This window comes from Neoarius graeffei, chromosome 19 (genome assembly GCF_027579695.1).
Source record: "Neoarius graeffei isolate fNeoGra1 chromosome 19, fNeoGra1.pri, whole genome shotgun sequence".
Lineage (NCBI taxonomy): Eukaryota > Metazoa > Chordata > Actinopteri > Siluriformes > Ariidae > Neoarius > Neoarius graeffei.
Genome location: NC_083587.1, coordinates 67265125 through 67286600, shown reverse-complemented (window position 1 = coordinate 67286600; position 21476 = coordinate 67265125). Strand labels below are relative to the sequence as shown.

Genomic DNA, 21476 nt, shown 5'->3' with positions numbered 1-21476 from the left:
TAGCTAGCTAGCGCGCTCCGGGGCCGGCCGGCGCTAGCTAGCGCCGGCCGGCCCCGGAGCGCGCTAGCTAGCCAGCCCTGGAGCGCGCTCAGTAAACTAGTAAATACAGTAAAGGAAAAACTTATAATGGGCCATGTCTCAACAGACTAAGAAGTTATTTCAATGACATTTAATAACATTTTGTTTATCCTGAGGACCGAAAGTAAATGAAAATGTGAACAAACCTTAGCTGTCAGTGAACAATCCTGGTGGAAGCAGGTAAACGTCGTTCTCTAAGCCTGCTAACCTCAATTTTTGCAAATACCTCTCCCTCTGCTCGCCCTGTAAATGCCCTACGTCGCTGGATAGTGAAGGTGTTTTCTGCATCTCGCTCCTTTTTCTTTTATGTTTTTCGTTTGTCGCCTTCCTCGCATTCAAACTGATTTGAGCCGTGCCATCCAAAATGGCAGCATCACATGACTTGGTCACGTGGGTGAAAAACCTCAATATGCAGGTCTCAGCATGATGGTAATGTGATCAGAGAGACCCAGGTGGGGGAGGGGGAGGCCTTGTAAGCTGCTTTGTGAGTTGTGTACATCAAGTCCAGTAAGTTGTCACCTCTTGTTGGAAAGTCCACATACTGATGTAATTTGGGCAGTAAAACCTTTAAATCTGCATGAGTGAAGTCACCTGCTGTGACGAGGAATCCATCTGGGTGCACTGTCTATTGTTCGCTGATGGCCTGGTAGAGTTCATGGAGTGCCTCGGTCCTAATGTTGGTGTTAGCGGTGGGAGGGATGTAAACAGCAATGAGCAGAATCGATGTAAACTCTCTCAGTAGGTAGAAGGGTCGGCACTTGATGATGATAAACTCTGCCAGCGGAGAACAGTGTTTGTGTACAACAGTAGCATTCCGGCACCAAGCATCGCGGATGTAAAAACACACTCCCCTGCTGTGAGTCTTGCCTCCTTCTGTAAAGGCTCGGTCAGCGCGGTAGCATGTTAGCCCAGCTAGCTGGATAGCAGAGTCCGGGATGTTGTTATTCAGCCACGATTCCATAAAGATGGAAACACAGCAATCCCTCACATCATGTAGCGCAGATCTCATGAGTTCTATGTGATCTATTTTGTTGTCTAGTGAGCGTACATTGGCCAGAATGAGGGATGGTATCGCGGGTCTGTGCGGGCTAGCGGCTAGCCTAGCCCGGATACCGCCATGCTTGCCACGCTTCTGTTTCCTCTCACACTGCTTCCGGCACCTCCTCTCTGGGTGAGACACAGCAGGCGAGTCCGGTGATGTAGTAGTCCGGCAGAGAAGACCCAGGCCTTGAAGTTCCTCAATGACTTTCTGGTCCAAGATGAGATGTTTGGTCATATTTCCTACAGCTAGAAGGCAGTGGCAACAATATCTTGTGACCGACATTGTCAGTGCACTACTCGCACATGTACGTAGACATAAAGCACACAGACATACACTAGAACACGCACTTTTAGACACTAAATGCGGAGAGAGAGGGGCTGCTGCGTCCGTATGCGCCGTCATCTTGCCAGCTAAAAAAAAAAAAAAAAAAAAATCTATCTATTAAATTAGTCAACAATTTTTTCACACTTTTGTGTTGTTTACTCATGTCGCACTGTATGTGTAAAGATCTTACGAATTCTTTTATAACATGCTGTTTTTGTCTCTGGCAGAAAAAATCTAACAGTGTAAAGCTGACTTTCATGTAGAAATGATTATCATATTTATTAATTTGTTTATCGTCAGTAAACATCTCCCTCCTGGGTCCGTATATCTCCACCTGTGTGTTAAAGTCATCTGATTCCACTCCTCCTGAGCTTCTGTGATGTACACGTTCCTCTCTGGGACGCCAGACTTTCAGTGTTGTGTCACGCAGCTTTGGAATTCACTTGGCAGAAGTGGAAAAAATAAACCACCAAACATTTTTTTCCTCGCTCTGTTTTCTCCTTCATATCACCTTCTGATGACTGACCTCTCTGAACTTGCTCTCATTCCCTCCATGTCTTGTTGTGTAAGGTGACTATTTGTGATGAATAACAGTTAGTTATTGTTTACTGCTGGAGTTTGTAACGCAACACTGTGTGAGCAACGTGTCGTATAAATAAAACGCTGTTGTCACGGACAAGCAAGAGGATCTTTAACCCTCAAATCGTCGAGTTATTCCTCTTCAGTTACATGCTATGGGATATAGTTTACTTATCTGGAGGAAGAAGAGCTGACAAACACTGTTTACTGGGTAAACAATGATGGGTGGCCCTCATTTACAAAGATGCTGAGTAAATAACATAAAAGGATTCAGATAATAAAAGATCTTCTTTGATTTTCTCCTGTTCGGGGTCACCACAGCAGTTCTGTTCTGCATATTTGATTTGGTGTAGGTTTTGAACCGGATGCCCTTCCTGACACAACCCTCCCCGATCTATCCGGACTTGGGACTGGCACTAAGTACACACTGGCTTGTGGAACCCCAGTGGCTGGGGATTTAACCTCATCTGCATGTCTTTGAACTTGATACAGATAATAAAAAAAAGATACACATTTTAAGGTTCCGGGCTCGAACCTCATGGCTGACGGGGGCTTTTCCGTGTGGAGTTTGCATGTTCTCCCCGTGTTCACTGCAAAAAACTGAGAACTGAATTTGAGGAGAAAATTCCTTAATACTAATGAAATTATCTTGTGGCATGGACAGATATTTTTACTTGACAAGACATCTTGGAATAAGTTGGTTACAATCTAGAACTAGTTTTAATAATCTCAGAGTTGGTGTCTTGTATTCTTTTACACTGCAAAAATGATATCTTAACAAGTTAGAATATCTTGAAAATAGTTGAAACGATCTTGCATTTCCTATTAGAAGAAAACAAAACACCAACTCTGAGATTATTAAAACTAGTTCTAGATTGTAACCAACTTATTCCAGGATGTCTTGTCAAGTAAAAATATCTGTCCATGCCACAAGATAATTTCACTAGTATCAAGGAATTTTCTCCTCAAATTCAGTTCTCGTTTTTTTGCAGGGGCGGCACGGTGGTGTAGTGGTTAGCGCTGTCACCTCACAGTAAGAAAGTCCAGGTTTGAGCCCTGGGGCCAGCGAGGGCCTTTCTGTGCGGAGTTTGCATGTTCTCCCCGTGTCCGCGTGGGTTTCCTCCGGGTGCTCCGGTTTCCCCCACAGTCCAAAGACATGCAGGTTAGGTTAACTGGTGACTCTAAATTGAGCGTAGGTGTGAATGTGAGTGTGAATGGTTGTCTGTGTCTATGCCCATGTTTACATTAGACCGTATCAGCGGATCATCAGATTAACGTTTTTAAAACGATTAGTGTGCACACAGCAACACCAATACACGATTTGCGTGCACACAACAATACCAATACACGGATACGCTCGGCTCCGCAGGCATCCTGCGCTCCAAATCACTCCGCCCTGAACAGCGAGTGCCCTCTGGAGGGTGCGCACTCCGGCCCTGCGCAGCTCATACAGCGCGCGAGTGAAGCACACTAGCAGTGTTTTCGGGACTGAGCCGCTGTGTGTGTGATCCCAGCGCATATCACTCATCACTTGCAAGTGGAAGGATGGCAAGCCTAAAGACAATCATAACTACACAATGGGCAGTATTTGCATCAGTGTTTGCAGTATTTTCATACTTTTATACTCTTTAATGAAAGGTGATACAAGGCGGAAGTCCGCGCCGTTTTTCAGCAGTCGCATCACATGACCAACGCCAGCGAATCAGGAAGGTGGATGTCACAGTGACGTTGTCCAATGAGACGCCAGCTAGAGCTCAGCACAGCGTATCCGCGTATTCTGAATGTTTACACAGCACCGGAGCTGACACAATCTGGATTGAATACGTGGACACTGGCGGATTCCCATTTCCCGGCGTTTCCAGGCGGTTTAATGTAAACGGACAGTGCATCCACGAAGAAAATGAGACAAATACGGTCTAATGTAAACGTAGCCTATGTGTCAGCCCTGTGATGACCTGGCGACTTGTCCAGGGTGTACCCCGTCTTTCGCCCGTAGTCAGCTGGGATAGGCTCCAGCTTGCCTGCGACCCTGTAGAACAGGATAAAGCGGCTACAGATAATGAGATGAGATGAGATGAGTTTTTTGCAGTGTTTGTGTGGGTTTCCTCTGGGTGCTCTGTTTTCCTCCACAGTCCAAAGACATGCAGGTTCGGTAAAATCCCCAGCCACTGGGGTTGCACAAGCCAGTGCGTACTTATTGCCAGTCCCAAGCCCGGACAAGATTGGGGTTGGATTGTATCAGGAAGGGCATCTGATGTAAAACCTACAACCCCAGTAGCTGGGTATTTTACTGAATCTGCATGTCTTTGAACTGTGGGAGGAAACCGGAGAACATGCAAACTCTACACAGAAAGGTCCCTGCTGGCCATGAAGTTTGAACCAGGAACCTTCTTGCTGTGAGGCGACAGTGCTAACCACTACACCACCATGCCACCCGGTAAATTAAGGATACAAGGATATTTAAAAACATGCAAAATTCCACACAAACATAACCTCAAGACCCTGGAGATGTGAAGCAGCTTCACTGCTCAGGTCAACTGGAAGTTCGTTTTGGATAAAATACAAAACTAAGATGGTGAAGGGTTAGTGGTGACTCAGCAGATTAAGGCTCTGATTTGGTTACTGATTGGAGGATGTTTCCTGGATGTCAAACTTGTTGTGTTCTACTCCTTCAGTCCAGATTCCCATTCATCGCTCTTCACTCTACTCACCTTCCTCACAAGTCTCAGTATACTGACTGATAATAACAACATTTACTGAATAATATGCTTTGTTTACTAATGCTGTGTTTACATGGTTAATGTTTCCTCTAGAGCAATAAACCAGAAAATAATTTGTCTCAAACTTTATTTCCTGGTTCCTAATCAACACTAACAGAAGAAATGATTTCTCATGGGGTTTTCAGATGCTGAAACAGTTCTCACCAGCTTTCTACATGGAACCCTTTCTGAAAGAGAAGCATTTGTTGAATCCTCAATGACGTCAGCTTGTAGATGCACAATTTGTTGAGCGATTGTAGAACATCCGTTTTCTGCACAAAGTATTAGCACCCCCTTGATCGCATCCATCAATGCAAAGAAAGCACCATGGGAATTCCAGTGAGGATGGATGGTGGCTTATTCTCAATACAGGTACTGACATAGCGCGCATGTGTGTACACTAGTGGATTATACATAGTAATATTTTAAAGGGTGTGTTAGACTGGATACACACCTCTGCATTAAGGAGTTGAGCTCTGGTGAGTATTTCTCTGGCAGGGATGGCGTGGAACTTTCCATGATCTTCTGCACCACAGATAAGAAGTTGTGTCCCTCAAAGGCATGTTTGAAACAGCACATCTCATACAGGATACAGCCTAAAGACCTACACACACACACACACACACACGTCCATAACGACCTGAACCAACTCACAGTTGAATAGTTTTCATTCGTATATAAACTCTTGAAGTCATCTTTATTATAAGTAATCCTTCATTATCTAATAAACTCCGTCAAACGAACATGTCTGATTAAGCCGCAACCAGACCAGAAGCAGATGGCTGAACAGAGGTGGACCGTGTTGGTGTTTGATGCCCCTGGGTGTGATCTGGAGAGTCTCTCACATGTTTTCTGAAGCTTTAAAGGAGCTGGTGTTGTTTACAGGAAGGTGAGAGTGCAGGCGTCTAAACAGAGTGAAGCGGGAATTCATAATGAATCAGGATGCAGCCGATACCTGCACGCTTCCCTCGCTGCATTGGAATCAAGGTGCAATGGTCATGCGTCAGGGGAAAAGTGGATTAAAATGGAGACGTGTTTATGAAAATGATTATCTTACCCTGAACTCTCCAGTCACAGAGGCAAGGATGATGGGGAGATAGAGGAGGGTGAGAAAATACATCAGAGAGGCAGATATAGAGGTGTGTGTGTGTGTGTGTGTGTGTGTGTGTGTGTGTGTGTGTGTGTGTACACAGACTCTCTGTCCAGGCTTGCACAACAGCCTAATGAGAAGAGTGTACAGTTAAGTGTGCACCATCAAGGACATTTCACTGAGCGCGGGGGGGCAGAAACTTAGACAGGTAGAGAGAATAAATGAGGAGATTGAGAGCAAGAAAGAGAGGCATAGATAGTGGTACAGAGGACAGTGAGTGACAGACAGGTGTAGAGAACAGAGAGATACAGAGAGGGGAAGAGAGAGAGAGAGAGAGAGAAGTGAAGTGAGAGAAGAGAAAGAGAGATACAGATATAGCTAGAGAGAGATACAGATGGGGCGGGGGAGAGACAGAGGGAGACAGATACAGTGTGTGTGTGAGAGAGAGAGAAATACAGATGGGGAAGAGAGAGAGAGATACAGAGCAAGCTAGAGAGAGAGGGAGAGAGATACAGAGAGAGAGAGAGATACAAAGTGAGCTAGAGAGATACAGATAGAGAGGGGAGAAAAGAAGAAGTGAAATACAGATAGAGAGAGGGAGACACAGATAGAGAGGGAAGAGAGAGAGATAAAGAGAGCAGGGGAGAGAAGGAGACAGCAAGAGAGAGAGAGATACAGAGAGGGAGAGAGAAAGAAAGAGACATACAGAGAGAGATACAAAGAAAGAGGGGGAGAGAAAGAGAGAGATACAGAGAGAGGAGAGAGAGAGAGACAGTGAGAGAGATACAAATTCTCCCACACTTGCTCCTGTCTGTCTGTCTGTCTGTCTGTCTGTGATTAAGCGTCAGTGCGTCTATCCTCTGCAGTGAATCAGCCTGCACTGAGACTCACAGGAGAATGAAAGTGTGATGCTGAACAGACGAAACGTCGTCACGACTCTCGTGTATTTCAGCATCTTTAATAACAGACCGGAGTGAAACAAAAATCAGAGAAGAAACGCATCAAAATGAGGTGAATATAAACAAACAAAATGTACTGCTCTGTGCAAAAGGGCTGTTCGTGTTGTAAATATAAATCTGATCTCAGGTCAGTGTACAGTACTGCTGCGTTAGAGTGTTGATCTAAACCCATCCCCATGTGACGGAAGCGTGGTGGTGGTAGCGCTACACTCTAAAAAATAATGGGGCCAGTACCGGTTCTTCAGGGCGATGCCACAGAAGAACCTTTTTCAGAGCTTCAAAGAACCGTTCATGCAACAGTTCTTTAAAGAACCATTTAAATCATTTGTTTGAGCAGTGAAGACAGATTTGTGTAAACATAGCCTATGTGCATTGACCAGCAAATGGTAAGAGAATGCCAGGCTCTGAAGAACCATTTCCAATGTGAAGAACCTTTCGCATAATGTAATGGTTCATCACAGAGTTTTGACTCTCCATGGAACCATCCAGAGATTTGAAGAACCACTGAAGCACCTTTATTTTTTAGAGTGTATGCTCAGAGCTCTCCTAGCCTCCTGGCTTCAGAGTCATCATACGTTCTCTCACAAACTCTGTTTTTTTTTTTCTTTTTCAGGAGATATTTAAAGGAATGTGTATCAGTGGATCTCAGTAATGGATATGGTGAAAGAAAATGTTTTTACTGACTGAAAATGAAAACTATTATATTTATAAAATGCACAAATAATTATAAAGTGTTCAGTAATTTTTTTAATGACTGATCCAGATCACAGTTCAGTCTCAGCTCCACTTACCACACATCTGATTTGGAGTCGTAACCCTGCTGACCGAGAGCCTCAGGACTCATATAGTACGGTGTTCCTGTGAATGTAGTGGCAAGGTCACATGACCCCATCAGCAGGCACGATACACCAAAATCACCTGTCAAGATCACACCACATCCAATTTCATCACTCATCACACACTGACATGTACACCACAGCACTGAGTTCTGGATCCTGATTGGTCCGAACATGCTGATGAATTTTCTCTAGCAGCAAATCACAGGTTTATATTAACACCCTCATTAACATAATGATATTAACGCCCTCATTAACATAATGATATTAACGCACTCGTTAACAAAATGTGTTACCATGTAAAATACTCAACCTTCACAGAGCTCACCGATCTTTACAATATTCTTCTTCAGAAACACGTTCTTGGTTTTCAGGTCTCTGTGGAGAATCCGTCTAGTGCAGAAAATCACACACACACACACACACAAAATGGTTTATTCCTGACAGATTGAAGTGTAAAGGAATTAAGTGCATTGTATCAGCACTCTGTCTCCCCCCAGTGTGGTGTATTTGAGAGATCGCAGAGAGAGAGAGGAGAATGAGGTTGAGGTTCTTCACCTCTCATGCATGTAGTCGACCCCCAGCAGCAGCTGAACGAGCCACTCCCTGATCTGAGACTCGCACAGAGCTTCTCCTGAGACTCGCAACTGCTCCAGCTTACACTCCAAATCGCCGTCCTGAGACACACAAAGACATGCGGTAGGCTACATCATTACATCACTGCATTGTTACATATCAGGTTCAAATCAGTCACATTAAATCATTAAGGATGCAGTCAGACCCTCACACACACGATGTATCAGACCAATAAAAACGTGTGTTGGAGAAATCAGTCGAATCCTGTGAGGGTTATAATGTGTGTATTTTCGTCCTGATTGTTGTGGAGCTCCATTAAGGAAGAACACACGACTTAGTTACAGGGCAATAATCCACATGGGGATGGGATTCAGATGCCGTCAAATGATACTGTTCCTGATCCTGATACTGTTCCTGTTGGCACCCTGAAGTGGTGCCAACACTGTTCTTCTGATTTGCCAACAATTACAAAGTTTAATTCATCAGTGAACATCACAGGATTTAATGGTTGCTAGTTACATTAATGTGGTGTAACAGCCACGGGACAACGCACTTCCTGTTCTCACTTACAGCAACAATAAACAGTCATTTCCTCACCAGGATCTGCCTCTCTCTCTCTCTCTCTCTCTGTGTCTGTCTCTCTCTCTGCCCATCTCTCTGCCACTGATGATCATGTCATTTCCGTGACTGCACGCCTCATCTGAACCCCACTTATGTTCCTGTGGACTCTTTCATTAGCGATATGGTGTGTGTGTGTGTGTTTGTGTGTGTGTCCAGGAAAAGGAAGTGTGTTAGTGTTTTAATCAGATGGAGATGTGTAGGACTGGAGAGAGCAAGTCTTCACACTGATGCTGGATGACACCATGAGAAGCTCTTTATCTGAGAGAACACACAGGGTGCAGGGAATGAGGGAACTTAAACAGATGTCTGATCTGAGATCTAATCTCTCAGATTTAATCTCTCAGATCTTAGCTACACTGTCTCCTCAGTAACGAGAGCTGTGAACTCTGTCACAGGAAGTACATCTCGTTCATATCACAGACACCAGTAGTGCTAATAAATCAACACACACACACGCGTCTTCCCTCTAACTTTTCACTTGTCACTGGTAGTCTCTCTCTCTCTCCCCACCCCTAACCTTCCTACCTTTAATTTTCTCCCTCTTTTTATTTCTGTCACCATCATATCATCCCTCCTCTTCCTTTATTCTCTTCAATACTATCTCTCTCTTTCCCTGTCTCTCTCTCATCCTTGCCCTCTTTTTCATTCTTTTTTCCCCTCTCTCTCCCTCATGGCTTTCTGTTTTTCTGTCCATCCTTCTGTCCCTCTCTCCCCACCTCCTGCTGCTCCTCCCACCATCAACCTTCTCCCTCTTTTTCTTATTCCCCATCTTCATGATATCCCTCATCTCTCTCTCTCTCTCAGTGTGACATGCTGTAATCCAGAGTGTAGATGACATTAAAAACCGCCTCAGTGCTGCACTCGTTTATGTAATCCATCTTCCGCAGAGTAATGAATCTTGTTTACGGTCTCCGCGAGCTGAGCTGCCTACGCCGCATCATGACCCTGAAGAACAAAATTAGGAAGAAAATCAATAGTTTCCTGCGACCTGCTGTGTTACCTGCTCTGTCCTTCTGTACACAGTTCAGGTGACGTCCTGAGATTCGTTCTGCACACATTTTATTGTTTTACATTTTCATGATAACAATAATATTACAATTATTACAACGTATTCAATAATTAAGGGTTTTTAGCTTCCTAAATGGGTTCTACTTCCACGCTTTCACTAGTTTCTGACATTTATGTTTACAGAAATCCAGTCACTACAGGAGGAAACAACAGATCAGCTTGTGTGTTTGATAATAAAGGTGAAAGTGCATCTCCGTCTCTTTACCATTTTCCCATTACAGGTAACTGCCAAAGGTTCACTCATCATAGCAACCTGGAAATTACACTGCCGTAATATTCCATCCTGTTGCCATGGGAACCTTCCATCAAATTAAAAAAAAAAAAAAAAGACGACAGGTCAAAACGGACATAATGAAACACAAGCCGTGGTTCCAAATCAGATAAAGTGGCACGCTGGCTTGTTAAAAAGCAGAAGATCACATCAATAAGGAGAAACTTTTCAATTCAAGTGACTCCTTGAGATGAACAGGACTTCAGCGCAAAGGGAGAGCAGCGTAAAAGCAGAGCAAGGCAGATGTGCTGGAACTGAGAGGGGAAAAGAGTGATGAAGGAAATGAGAGTGAGCTCTGGAGCACCACGGGTGTCATTACCTCCATGTCCCTCTGATCTCTCAGTGGCACTGAGTGGACAGGGGAAATGGAAAATAGATCGGTGTGGAAATCCATCTCAAGCACCAGGGCTGATGGAAAATGAACAACAGACCAAATATAGTCCAGAGCAAAATATTTCCCAGATTAAACACAGTCGGGGGCGTTGTGGCTTAGGTGGATAAGGCGCCATACCATAAATCCGGGGACCCGGGTTCGATTCCGACCCGAGGTCATTTCCCGATCCCTCCCCGTCTCTCTCTCCCTCTCATTTCCTGTCTCTACACTGTCCTATCCAATAAAGGTGAAAAAAGCCCCCCAAAAAATCTTTTTTTAAACACAGTCCAGAGCAAGGATGGTCTAAAAAAAAATAAAAATAAAAAACAATTTTAAAAAAGGTTACCGATAACACAATACAGCTAGTTCAGCCTGACCTACACGAGTCTAAAACAGATGAGCCCAAACCTGATCCAGAACAAAAGAGTGTCCAAGGACAGCCCATCCAAAAGCAGTCTAGAATCAGCATTTAAGGCTCCTTCTTACACAGGAAGGTCCAAAGCCTTTGGGACCATCTCTGCTCATTCCCAAAGAAATTGTTGGAAATTTGATGGCAATGCACCAAGCCGTTGAAGAGATGAAATGAGATTTGACCTCAGTTCCTGTTTGGTGACTTTGTGATTAAAATTTATTCCCACATTACAGATGAACCGTGTTGAATATCAAACATCTGGGAGAAAAATTCTATTCAGCATGGTGTAACAAACGAGTTCCATGAAGACCTGGCATGTTCCGGTTGGAATGGAAGGACTCGAGTATCCTGCACAGAGCCCTGATCTCAACCCCACTGAACACCTTTTGGATGAACTGGAACTGGAGCCTCTTCATGTAACATCAGTACCTGACTTCATTAATGAGATGCCATGCCCCAAAATCTAGTGGAAAGCCTTCCAAGACAAGACGAGACGAGACATTATAACAGCTAAATCTGGGATGGTGTCATGGTCAGGGGTGCACATACTTTTGACCTTATAGTGGATTATTTTAAACATATGTCTAGGTTTTCCCTATTGATGGCATTACAGTGCTTGAGGTCAATGTGCCAACAACAAAATGCCTGTGTAGGTACCTTAGACTGTCCTACAGCAGAGGATCAAGAAGAGGAAATTAGCTCGTAATAAAACTAGCTTAAATGATGACCAGCCTAGGCCAAGTCAGATCAGACTTTATAAAAAAGGTGTTTTTTTTTCCGTTTTCCCCCACAGTCCAAAGACATGCAGGTTAGGTTAACTGTCTCGTCTCGTCTTCTTCCGCTTATCCGGGACCGGGTCGCGGAGGCAGCAGTCTAAGCATGGAAGCCCAAACTTCCCTCTCCCCAGGCACCTTGGCCAGCTCCTCGGGAAGAACACCGAGGCGTTCCCAGGCCAGCCGAGAGACATAGTCCCTCCAGCGTGTCCTGGGTCTTCCCCGGGGCCTCCTCCTGGGGGGACATGCCTGGAACACCTCCCCAGGGAGGCGTCCAGGAGGCATCCGAAAAAGATGCCCGAGCCACCTCAGCTGGTTCCTCTCGATGTGGAGGAGCAGCGGCTCTACTCCGAGCTCCTCCTGAGTGACTGTGCTTCTCACCCTATCTCTAAGGGAGCGCCCAGCCACCCTGCGAAGGAAACTCATTTCGGCCGCTTGTATCCGCGATCTTGTTCTTTCTGTCATTACCCAAAGCTCATGACCATAGGTGAGAGTCGGAATGTAGATCGACCGGTAAATTGAGAGCTTCGCCTTTTGGCTCAGCTCCTTCTTCACCACGACGGACCGGTAAAGCGACCGCATCACTGCAGAGGCTGCAACAATCCGCCTGTCAATCTCACGCTCCATCCTTCCCTCACTCGTGAACAAGATCCCGAGATACTTAAACTCCTCCACTTGAGGCAGGACTTCTCCACCAACCTGGAGAGGGCAAGCCACCCTTTTCCGGTCGAGAACCATGGCCTCGGACTTGGAGGTGCTGATTCTCATCCCAGCCGCTTCACACTCGACTGCAAACCGCCCCAGTGCATGCTGAAGGTCCTGGTTTGAAGAAGCCAACAGGACAACATCATCCGCAAAAAGCAGAGATGAAATCCTGTGGTTCCCAAACAGGATTCCTTCCGGCCCCTGGCTGCACCTAGAAATTCTGTCCATAAAAATTATGAACAGAACCGGTGACAAAGGGCAGCCCTGCCAGAGTCCAACATGCACTGGGAACAGGTCTGACTTACTGCCGGCAATGCGAACCAGACTCCTGCTCCATTCGTACAGGGACCGGACCCCATACTCCCGAAGCACCCCCCACAGAATACCACAGGGGACACGGTCGAATGCCTTCTCCAGATCCACAAAGCACATGTGGACTGGTTGGGCAAACTCCCATGAACCCTCGAGCACCCTATGAAGGGTATAGAGCTGGTCCAGTGTTCTGCGACCAGGACTAAAACCGCATTGTTCCTCCTGGATCCGAGGTTCGACTATTGGTCGAATTCTCCTCTCCAGTACCCTGGAGTAAACTTTCCCTGGGAGGCTGAGAAGTGTGATTCCCCTATAATTGGAGCACACTCTCCGGTCCTCTTTCTTAAAAAGAGGGACCACCACCCCAGTCTGCCACTCCAGAGGCACTGTCCCCAACCGCCATGCGATGTTGCAGAGGCGTGTCAACCAAGACAGCCCCACAACATCCAGAGACTTGAGATACTCAGGGCGGATCTCATCCACCCCCGGTGCCTTGCCACCGAGGAGCTTGCAAACCACCTCAGTGACTTCGGCTTGGGTAATGGACGAGTCCACCTCTGAGTCATCAGCCTCAGTCTCCTCAGTGGAAGACATGACGGTGGGATTGAGGAGATCCTCAAAGTATTCCTTCCACCGCCCGACAATGTCCCCAGTCGAGGTCAACAGCTCCCCACCCGCACTGTAAACAGTGTTGGCAGAGTACTGCTTCCCCCTCCTGAGGCGCCGGACGGTTTGCCAGAATTTCTTCGAGGCCGACCGATAGTCCTTCTCCATGGCCTCCCTGAACTCCTCCCAGTTCCGAGTTTTTGCCTCCGCAACTGCCCGAGCTGCAGCACGCCTGGCCTGCCGATACCCATTGGCTGCCTCAGGAGTCCCGGAGGTCAACATGGCCTGATAGGACTCCTTCTTCAGCTTGATGGCATCCCTTACTTCCAGTGTCCACCACTGGGTTCGGGGATTGCCGCCACGACAGGCACCGGAGACCTTGCGGCCACAGCTCCGAACAGCTGCGTCCACAATGGAGGTAGAGAACATAGTCCACTCAGACTCAATGTCCCCCGCCTCCCTCAGAAGCTGGGAAAAGCTCTCCCAGAGGTGGGAGTTAAAGACCTCCCCAACAGAGTGCTCGGCCAGACGTTCCCAGCAGACCCTCACCATACGTTTGGGCCTGCCAGGTCTGTCCAGCTTCCTCCTCCGCCAGCGGATCCAACTCACCACCAGGTTAACTGGTGACTCTAAATTGACCGTAGGTGTGAATGTGAGTGGTTGTTTGTCTCTGTGTCAGCCCTGCGATGATCTGGTGACTTGTCCAGGGTGTACCCTGCCTCTCGCCCATAGTCAGCTGGGATAGGCTCCAGCTTGCCCACGACCTTGCACAGGATAAGCGGTTATGAATAATGGATGGATGGACGGTCCAGACCAGAATAAAAATAATCTAAGCCAAAATGGTTTAGTCCAGATCATATTCAATCAGATTTGACCATGACATTCAGGTCCAACTGGACTAAAATACACCAATACAACACATATAGCCAGTTGCTGCTCAACACCCTCCTTCGTCAGCCGCTAAGGCAGTACTGCCATCCCTGACACCACCAGGGGGTGTCTAAGGTGCAAATTCATGTTGCTGATACATGCCTCCTACAAGCTTTCGACAATATCCAACTTGATCCTTGCTCTGCCACCAACTGAAGGCATTTAGCTGCCATTCTAAGCTTGCCGCTACTGAGGTCAAGATGTGAAAGAAAAGTGATAATGGAACATCTAACAAAACCATGACAGCCAACTTCAAGATTCAAGGATTTTTTTTTATTGTCAATTCACTATATATCCAGGACATATAGGAGAATCGAAATGCTGTTTCTCTCTCACCTTACTTGTAAAAATGGATAAAACTAGATAGAACGATAGGGATGCCTCCACCCAGTAGACTACACGCCTTATTTAAGTTGTGATTTGGGGATGGACATTTGACCTCACAGTAATCTTGACCTGGTGAAATTACTTGTATTAGCCTTGGAGATACTGTGTTCACAAGGTTTTTGGACAGACATTTGACCTCACAGTGACCTTGACCTTAGACCTTTTGATCTCAAAATCCAATCAGTTTATATTTGTCCCCAAATGCACAAGTGGTGAAATTCCTTTGATTTGCCTTGGAGGTATTGTGATCACAAGGTTCTCGGACAGACATTTGACCTCACAGTGACCTTGACCTTAGACCTTTCGACCTCAAAATGTAATCAGTTTATCTTTGTCCCCAAATGCACAAATGGTGAAAGTTTGGTGAAATTCCTTTCATCTGCCTTGGAGATATTGTGTTCACAAGGTTTCCGGACAGACATTTGACTTCACAGTGACCTTGACCTTAGACCTTTTGATCTCAAGATCGAATCAGTTCATGTTTGTCCCAAAGCACACAAATGGTGAAAGTTTGGTGAAATTCCTTTCATTAGTCTTTGAGATATTGCCTTCACAAGGTTTCGGGATGGACGCACGGACGCACACATGGACGCACGCACGGACAACCCAAAAACATAATGCCTCCTGCACCTTACGGTGGCGGAGGCATAAATATTAAGAAAAACAATATATATAAATATTTATAAATATAGATAATATAAGTAAAAACATACACTCTAAAATCAACGTACAAAATAGCAGTAGTGCAAATACAGTACAATATCTAACGGAGAAGGTGCTTAGAAGAGCAGCTTATGAGGTGTATATGACAGTAGTGCAAATGAGCAATAGCAGCAGATACAGCAGTAATGCAAATGATTGTAGTGTGATGTGCAAACGGATGAGATAGAGTTTCTTGTGTGAATGAATGCGTTACAGACCAGGGGTAGGGGGTAGGTAGTGGACAGAGTTCAGCATCCTGACAGCCTGGTGGATGAAGCTGTTCAGCAATCATGTGGAGTGGGCCTGGAGGCTCCGGTACCTTTTCCCTAAGGGCAGGAGGTTGAAGAGTGAGTGTGAAGGGTGGGAGGTGTCACCAGTGATGCTGATGGCTCTGCGGGTGAGATGGGAGTGATAGATGTCCGTAACGGAGGGATGAGGGGTACCAAATGATCTTACTGGCCATGTATACTATGCGTTGCAGAGTCTTCCGGCGGGAGGCACTGCAGCCTCCGTACCACGCAGTGATGCAGCCAGTGAGGACATTCTCAGTGGTGCCCCTGTAGAATAAGCACTTGATGGGGGGTGGGACTCGTGCACTCCTCAGTTTGCGGAGGAAGTAGAGGCAAGTTTGGACCTTATTGACCAGCAATGCGGTGTTGTTGGACCAGGAGAGGTCCTCAGCGATGTGCACTCCTAGGAATTTGGTGCTGCTCACCCTCTCCACTGCAGCACCATCGATGGGCAGAGGGGGATGCTGTGAGTGACCTCTTCTGAAGTCGACTACAATCTCTTTGGTCTTCCCCACATTCAGGAAGAGATTGTTGTCTTTAATCCACTGGACCAGTTGGCTCAGCTCATTCCTGTAGTTGGCTTCATTGTTGTTAGCGATGAGGCCCACCACAGTCATGTCATCCGCAAATTTGATGATGTGGTCGGTGCTGTAGATTGGTACACAGTCATGAGTCATCAGAGTGAAGAGCAGCAGGCTGAGCATACACCCTTGTGGGGCCCCTGTGCTCAGCATGATGGTCCTGGAGGTGTTACTGCTGACCCGAATGTTCTGTGGCCTCCCTGTAAGAAAGTCCAGCACCCAGTTACAAAGAGAGGTGTTGAGTCCCAAATGTCCGAGTTTTTGTATTAGCTGCTGGGGAATGATTGTGTTGAATGCTGAACTGTAATCCAAGAACAGCATTCGCACATAGGTGTTCTTTGAGTCCAGGTGAGTGAGGGCTGAGTGGAGAGCAGCAGAGATAGCATCCTCTATGGACCTGCTTGACCTATATGCAAACTGGAATGGGTCATGAGAGGGAGGGAGAATGGACTTGATGTTCTGCATGACCAGTCGCTCAAAGTACTTCATGATGATGGAAGTCAGTGCTACGGGCTGATAGTCATTATAGCTGGATGGGAGGAACTTCTTTGGCACTGGTATTATAGTTGTAATACCACTTCCACAGGCCATATCAAGCATGCCCAGTTATTCTTAACACAGGTGGCACGAAGATCCTGATATCTTACCTTTTTACACTCAAATACCCCTTCCATGTTTTCCTCCCATGGAATGGTAAATTCGACCATGGAATGGCAAGTTCAACCAGCAGCACATTTTTGGCAATGTCTGATCAAATGATCAGGTCTGGCCTCTTGTTAGTAGCAGTAATATGGGCAGGAAATGGTAAGGTTTTGTCAAGATCAACTACAACCTGCCAGTCAACAGCGCTGTGTAGAAACCTTGTTTGCTTTGTGAACTTCCTTTCCCTAGGATGCTCGCCTGCCTTGCAAAAAGTGACTCGGGGGACTGCTTACTGTATCGGCCTCTTGTTGACTGCCTCACACTGGTCTCTCACTCTGGTTGCCAGAGTCTCCAGCACTTGATTGTGGCACATGTACAGTTGTAGGAGCTGTCTGCAGGAAGACCCTACATGGCAAAGGGTTCCACACTCGACACCACAACAGAGACACAGGTTGGAGTCCGAGTATTTCCACAACTTAAGGTTGACAGGTGCTGGGAGAAGATTGTATACCGGGCGCAACAAGAAAGCAAGAAACCAAACCAATCCAGACCAGGTGAAAAACAATCCAGAACAAAAACAGCTCAATCCAAACAGAGCCATCAAAAATAACCCAAATAGAATAAAAAGTAAATAAATTCCTCAATTCTCCAAAATTCTTGAAAAACTATTCAATAACAGATTAGATAAATTCATTGAAAAATACAAACTACTCAGTGATAGTCAATATGGATTTAGAGCAAATAGATCAGAGATGGCACTAATGGAATTAATTGAAGAAATCAGTAACTCTATAGATGATAAAAAATATGTCGCTGGGATATTTATTGATCTTCAAAAAGCTTTTGATACTATTAATCATGATATATTAATTAATAAGATGGAAAAATATGGGATAAGGGGAGTTGTATTAAATTGGATAAGAAGTTATTCGAGCAACAGGACACAATTTGTGAAGTTGGGTGACTCTGTCTCAACTCATTTGAATATTGATTGTGGTGTCCCCCAGGGGTCAGTATTGGGTCCTAAACTGTTCTCATCTCATCTCATCTCATCTCATCTCATCATCTGTAGCCGCTTTATCCTGTTCTACAGGGTCGCAGGCAAGCTGGAGCCTATCCCAGCTGACTACGGGCGAAAGGCGGGGTACATCCTGGACAAGTCGCCAGGTCATCACAGGGCTGACACTTAGGTGGGGTTTACATTAGACCGTATCAGCGGATCATCAGATTAATGTTTTTAAAACGATTAGCGTGCACACAGCAACCCCAATACACGATTCGCGTGCACACAGCAACGCCAATACACGGATACGCTCGGCTCCGCAGGCATCCTGCGCTCCAAATCACTCCGCCCTGAACAGCGAGTGCCCTCTGGAGGGTGCGCACTCCGGCCCTGCGCAGCTCACAGAGCGCGCGAGTGAAGTGCACGAGCAGTGATTCGGGACTGAGCCGCTGTGTGTGTGATCCTAGTGCATGTCGGGCATGAGCGTCACTTACCACTTGCAAGTGGAAGGATGGCAAGCCTAAAGACAATCATAACTACACAATGGGCAGTATTTGCATCAGTATTTGCAGTATTTTCATACTTTTATACTCTTTAATGAAAGGTGATACAAGCCGGAAGTCCGCGCCGTTTTTCAGCAGTCGCGTCACATGACCAACGCCAGCGAATCAGGAACGTGGATGTCACAGTGACGTTGTCCAATGACGACGCCAGCTAGAGCTCAGCACAGCGTATCCACGTATTCTCAATGTTTACACAGCACCGGACCAGACACGATCTGGATTGAATACGTGGACCCTGGCGGATTCCCGTTTCCCGGCGTTTCCAGGCGTTTTAATGTAAATGGACAGTGCATCCGTGAAGAAAATGAGACAGATACGGTCTAATGTAAACTTGGCCATAGACACAGACAACCATTCACACTCACATTCACACCTACGGTCAATTTAGAGTCAACAGTTAACCTAACCTGCATGTCTTTGGACTGTGGGGGAAACCGGAGCACCCGGAGGAAACCCACACAGACACGGTGAGAACATGCAAACTCCACACAGAAAGGCCCTCGTTGGCCATGGGGCTCGAACCCGGACCTTCTTGCTGTGAGGTGACAGCGCTAACCACTACACCACCGTGCCGCCCTTTTAGGGGGAAATTGAAATTTAAAATTCGAAATGCTAGGACAACGTTAAAAATGTTCAGTATTTCTATTTGTGGAGTAAAGCTATGGAACAGTTTGAATGTGGAGCTCATGAAATGTACAACTATAAACCAGTTCAAAAAAAGGTATAAGGAAGAGATCTTTATGAGGTATAGGGAGGAGGAATTACAATAACATTCTATTGATAATATATTTGGGTATGGGTACATACATATATATATATACACACATACACACACACAACCCCGATTCCAAAAAAGTTGGGACAAAGTACAAATTGTAAATAAAAACGGAATGCAATAATTTACAAATCTCAAAAACTGATATTGTATTCACAATAGAACATAGACAACATATCAAATGTCAAAAGTGAGACATTTTGAAATTTCATGCCAAATATTGGCTCATTTGAAATTTCATGACAGCAACACATCTCAAAAAAGTTGGGACAGGGGCAATAAGAGGCTGGAAAAGTTAAAGGTACAAAAAAGGAACAGCTGGAGGACCAAATTGCAACTCATTAGGTCAATTGGCAATAGGTCATTAACATGACTGGGTATAAAAAGAGCATCTTGGAGTGGCAGCGGCTCTCAGAAGTAAAGATGGGAAGAGGATCACCAATCCCCCTAATTCTGCATCGACAAATAGTGGAGCAATATCAGAAAGGAGTTCGACAGTGTTAAATTGCAAAGAGTTTGAACATATCATCATCTACAGTGCATAATATCATCAAAAGATTCAGAGAATCTGGAAGAATCTCTGTGCGTAAGGGTCAAGGCCGGAAAACCATACTGGGTGCCCGTGATCTTCGGGCCCTTAGACGGCACTGCATCACATACAGGCATGCTTCTGTATTGGAAATCACAAAATGGGCTCAGGAATATTTCCAGAGAACATTATCTGTGAACACAATTCACCGTGCCATCCGCCGTTGCCAGCTAAAACTCGATAGTTCAAAGAAGAAGCCGTATCTAAACATGATCCAGAAGCGCAGACGTCTTCTCTGGGCCAAGGCTCATTTAAAATGGACTGTGGCAAAGTGGAAAACTGTTCTATGGTCAGACGAATCAAAATTTGAAGCTCTTTATGGAAAATCAGGGACGCCGTGTCATTCGGACTAAAGAGGAGAAGGACGACCCAAGTTGTTATCAGCGCTCAGTTCAGAAGCCTGCATCTCTGATGGTATGGGGTTGCATTAGTGCGTGCGGCATGGGCAGCTTACACATCTGGAAAGACACCATCAATGCTGAAAGGTATATCCAGGTTCTAGAGCAACATATGCTCCCATCCAGACGACGTCTCTTTCAGGGAAGACCTTGCATTTTCCAACATGACAATGCCAAACCACATACTGCATCAATTACAGCATCATGGCTGCGTAGAAGAAGGGTCCGGGTACTGAACTGGCCAGCCTGCAGTCCAGATCTTTCACCCATAGAAAACATTTGGTGCATCATAAAACGGAAGATACGACAAAAAAGACCTAAGACAGTTGAGCAACTAGAATCCTACATTAGACAAGAATGGGTTAACATTCCTATCCCTAAACTTGAGCAACTTGTCTCCTCAGTCCCCAGACGTTTACAGACTGTTGTAAAGAGAAAAGGGGATGTCTCACAGTGGTAAACATGGCCTTGTCCCAACTTTTTTGAGATGTGTTGTCATGAAATTTAAAATCACCCAATTTTTCTCTTTAAATGATACATTTTCTCAGTTTAAACATTTGATACGTCATCTATGTTTTATTCTGGATAAAAAATGGAATTTTGAAACTTCCACATCATTGCATTCCATTTTTATTTACAATTTGTACTTTGTCCCAACTTTTTTGGAATCGGGGTTGTATATATATATATATATATATATATATATATATATATATATATATATACACAGTGGGGCAAAAAAGTATTTAGTCAGCCACCAATTGTACAAGTTTTCCCACTTAAAAAGATGAGAGAGCCCTGTAATTTTCATCATAGGTACACTTCAACTATGAGAGGCAGAATGGGGGGAAAGCATCCAGGAAATCACATTGTAGGATTTTTAATGAATTAATTGGTAAATTCCTCGGTAAAATAAGTATTTGGTCACCTACAAACAAGCAAGATTTCTGGCTCTCACAGACCTGTAACAACTTCTTTAAGAGGCTCCTCTGTCCTCCACTCGTTACCTGTATTAATGGCACCTGTTTGAACTCGTTATCAGTATAAAAGACACCTGTCCACAACCTCAAACAGTCACACTCCAAACTCCACTATGGCCAAGACCAAAGAGCTGTCAGAGGACACCAGAAACAAAACTGTAGACCTGCACCAGGCTGGGAAGACTGAATCTGCAATAGGTAAGCAGCTTGGTGTAAAGAAATCAACTGTGGGAGCAATTATTAGAAAATGGA

The 21476-nt window shown here is 45.4% G+C and overlaps 1 protein-coding gene across 1 annotated transcript in view; it reads right to left on the bottom strand.

Annotated features, from left to right (window-relative positions):
- The window catches only part of nek11 (NIMA-related kinase 11), a 138148-nt gene that overhangs the window by 53108 nt on the left and 63564 nt on the right, over positions 1-21476 (bottom strand). The window contains exons 3-6 of the mRNA XM_060900627.1: positions 8226-8344; positions 7996-8060; positions 7623-7749; positions 5237-5386 (exon numbers count right to left, since the gene is read on the bottom strand). Coding sequence (XP_060756610.1) covers positions 5237-5386; positions 7623-7749; positions 7996-8060; positions 8226-8344 — 461 coding nt within the window. The remainder of the gene's footprint in view (positions 1-5236; positions 5387-7622; positions 7750-7995; positions 8061-8225; positions 8345-21476) is intronic.